At 70.7% G+C, this 3,130-nt stretch overlaps 1 protein-coding gene across 1 annotated transcript; it reads left to right on the top strand.

The window, feature by feature from the left end:
* On the top strand, positions 1-2,289 carry PRRT4 (proline rich transmembrane protein 4; the record flags this gene model as incomplete). The annotated part of the gene is made up of 1 exon (XM_039333390.1): positions 1-2,289. A coding segment is annotated over one exon (1,716 nt), but the record flags the coding sequence as incomplete, so codon positions are not given.
* Between the last annotated feature and the right edge of the window lie 841 nt (positions 2,290-3,130).

The raw sequence follows: 3,130 nt of genomic DNA, 5'->3' as shown, positions 1-3,130 counted from the left end.
CTTCTCTCCCCAGGACCGGCGGAGTCCAGCGGCAGCCCCAGCGTCCCGCCGGGCAGCGAGGAGGCGTTCGTGGCCCTGCCCGCCTGCCTGCCCGACCGGCCCGACGCCTGCGGCTCCCCCCGACCGGAGCCCGGCACACCCCCGCTGCCGCCCGGCGCGCCCCTCTTCGTCCCGCTGCACTCCGACTGGAAGGCGGCGCTGGCCGCGTGGGGGCCGGCCTGGGAAGCCCAGCTGTACGGGGCCGGCGCCCTCTTCGCCCTGCTGGCAGCGCTGGCCCTGCTGGCCCTGCTGGCGCTGCCCTGCCGCCGCCGCCTGGCCGCCCCCGAGGCCCGCCTGCTGGCCCTGCTCCACCTGCTGCTGCTGGGGGCCGGGAGTGCCCGGGCCGGGCTGCTCTTCGGCCAGGCCGACGGGCGGCGGCGGGAGCGGCTCCCCGCGCTGGCCGTGCGGCTGCTGCGCGACCTGCCGCTGCCCTGCCTGACCTCGGCCCTGGCTGCCGCCCTGCTGCTGCTCTCGCGGCGCCCGCGGGCCAAGCTCTCGGCGCGCCCCGGCCTCCGCCCGCCCTGCCTGCTGGCCCTGCTGCTGCTGGGCCACTTCTCGGCCGCGGCCGGGGCCGTGCTGGCCGCCGCGCGGCTGCCGGTGCTGCTGCTGGCCTCGCGGGGGCTCTTCGCCCTCCTGGCCGCGCTGCTCTCGGCCGCCCTGCTGGGCTGCTCCTGCCTGGCGCGGGGGGAGCCGGCCCAGATCTACGACCTTCGGAGCGCCCCGCCGCCGCCCCCCGGCCAGGGCGCCTTCGCCAGCAGCCGCCGGTGGAGCCGCGCCGCCCGCGCCGCCCTCTCCGCCGCCGCCTTCGGGCTGCTGAGCGCCGGCCTGCACGCCTACTCGGTGCTGCAGGCGCTGGGCTACGGGCTGAGCCCGGCGCTCTTCGGGCCCTGGCCCTGGTGGGCGCTGCAGCTCTCGTGCCGGCTGTGCGAGGCGGGCGTGGGGCTGCCCCTGGCCGCCTTCGGCCTCCACCTCACCTGCGGCTGCTCTGCCGCCGGCTGCTGCCGCCGCCTCGCCCCCCGCCCGGCCAAGCCCCCGCCGCTGCCCAGCAGCCTCCACTGGGCGCTGTCCCAGCAGGAGAAGCTGGCCGCGCTCGACCTGGGGGTCCGCAGCCAGTCCGACTACCTCCCGCTGTGCGCCGTGCCCCCGGAGGGGCCCCTCGAGGCCCGCCCCGCCTGGTCGGTGCTCAGCCTGGCCGCGGAGGCAGCCGATCCCACCGCCGACTTCCAGCCGCCCTCGCCCATCGACCTGCGCCGCAGCATCGACGAGGCGCTGTCCAGCGAGGGGCTCCTCCGGGGCAGCGGCGCCTTCTCCGCCTCCAGCATCCTTTCGCTGGACTCGGGCCCCGAGCGCCCTCCGCCCCGCGCGGCTTCCTGCCTGGAGCTGGAGCTGGACGACGGCGCGGCCGCTCCGCCTCCCCGCGGGGCCGCCACCCGGCCCTCCTCCCCCGCCAGCCCCAGCAGGAGCACCGCGGGGCCGCCTTCCCCGAGCCGCGGCAGCCTGCGCCCGTCTTCTCCGGCTCCCGGAGGCCCGCGCGGGCCCCCTCCCGAGCACTCCCGGGCGTCCCTGGTCTCGGAGGGGCAACCCGGGGGGGACGCGGCCCTCACGCGGGGGGAGTCGGCGGAGGTTAGCCGGCAGGCGGATGCTGTCAGTGTTGGCAGCGACACCATCGATTTATAACCCCCTGGACCCTCCCCAGGAGGGACCCCCGCCCCGAGCCTCGGATCTGGGCTGGCTGTGCGGTCGCCGGCGCGACGGGAGCGCTCCCGGCCCGGTGGCCCCTCCCTCGCAGGCGGCCGTGCAGGGGCTTCCCTCCTTGGGAAAGGACGGGGACAGGCGGGCCAGCGGAAGGCGCGCCCGGCTTCTTCCCACGTCGCTTTGGCTCCGCGCAAAGCGTCGAATCCTTGCCAGCAAAGGGGCCGCTTTCGGAGGCCCGCCAAGCGCCCCACGACTGACCGAGCTGCTCGCTGTGCAAACACGGCTGCCGGGTCTTCAGCGGACCCGGTTAAACGTGCCGTGGGAACAGAGGCGATGGGTCGGAGTTCTGCCCTTGCACAGCCACCCGCTCCTTTCCTGCCAGCGTAAAGGGCTGCCCCTCCCCCGTCTCCTCCTTGCTGGGGACCCGGCCTAGGTGGCACTGAAATGAACCCCCCCCCTTTCCCGACCTTCAAAACCAGCAAAAAGAGCGGGCGGCTCTGTTTTTTTTGGGGGGGGGGCAGGAATCCACATCCTTCTTCCCCAGAAGAGCGCAGAAAGTTCTGGAGTTTTAATAAAAGGACTTTATGGAGAGGCTGTCTGGTCTTTGTGTTTGGAGAGGGGGGGAGGGCTCCTCCACTTGTCCCACCCCTTTTAGAGCTGAGAGCCTTGGCCCTCCCCCCACGAGCACCCAGCCCTGGGGTCTTTCAAGTCACGAGCTGGCCACCCTCTTGGGATGCGGCTCTTACAGGAGATGGACAGCCCCCTCCCTGCCCAACACAACTGCCAAGGTGGAGTGAGGTCATTATGACCCACATTTCCCCTCCCAACAACCTTTTTTTTTTCCGTGGAGGGTTGTTTTCCCTCTGCGCCTATTATATTCCAGGGGCAGGCAACCTTGGCTCTTTTATGACTCGTGGACTTCAACTCCCAGAATTCCTGAGCCAGCCATGCTGAGTGGAAAGGGAGGTTTCCAAGCTGAATCATTCTGGCTCAGGAATTCTGGGAGTTCAAGTCCACCAGTCATAAAGGAGCCAAGGTTGCCTACCCCTGCCATATTCCAACTGGGAACTGGAGGCGGCCTTAGAAAACCATGGAGCATCCAAATGGATTGAGGCTGTTCTGAAAAGCCGCCTCCCCCCCCCCCAGACCAAGTGCTTTGTTTGCAACAGGTGGGATGAATCAACTCCAAGGCTGGGCAAGGGGAAGGTTGGATGGGCTCTCCTGGACGCTCTCTTGGGCAGCCCAGCTGAATGCCTCAAGGGGCTCCGTCTCTCTCCCCTCTCTGTGATCTCCTGGGTGAAGGCCAGGGCTAAAAGCTCTGACTCCTGCTCCCCCACCCCATTTCTTGTCTCCCCCTCCCCAATTCCAGCACAAGAAAGGGCCAGCCGAGCCACTG

The sequence above is a fragment of the Crotalus tigris genome, unplaced genomic scaffold, assembly GCF_016545835.1.
Source record: "Crotalus tigris isolate CLP2741 ecotype Arizona unplaced genomic scaffold, ASM1654583v1 scf7180000024475.591531, whole genome shotgun sequence".
In the NCBI taxonomy this organism is placed as follows: domain Eukaryota; kingdom Metazoa; phylum Chordata; class Lepidosauria; order Squamata; family Viperidae; genus Crotalus; species Crotalus tigris.
Note: the sequence above shows the minus strand (reverse complement) of the source record. Positions and strands in the feature narration are given on the sequence as shown.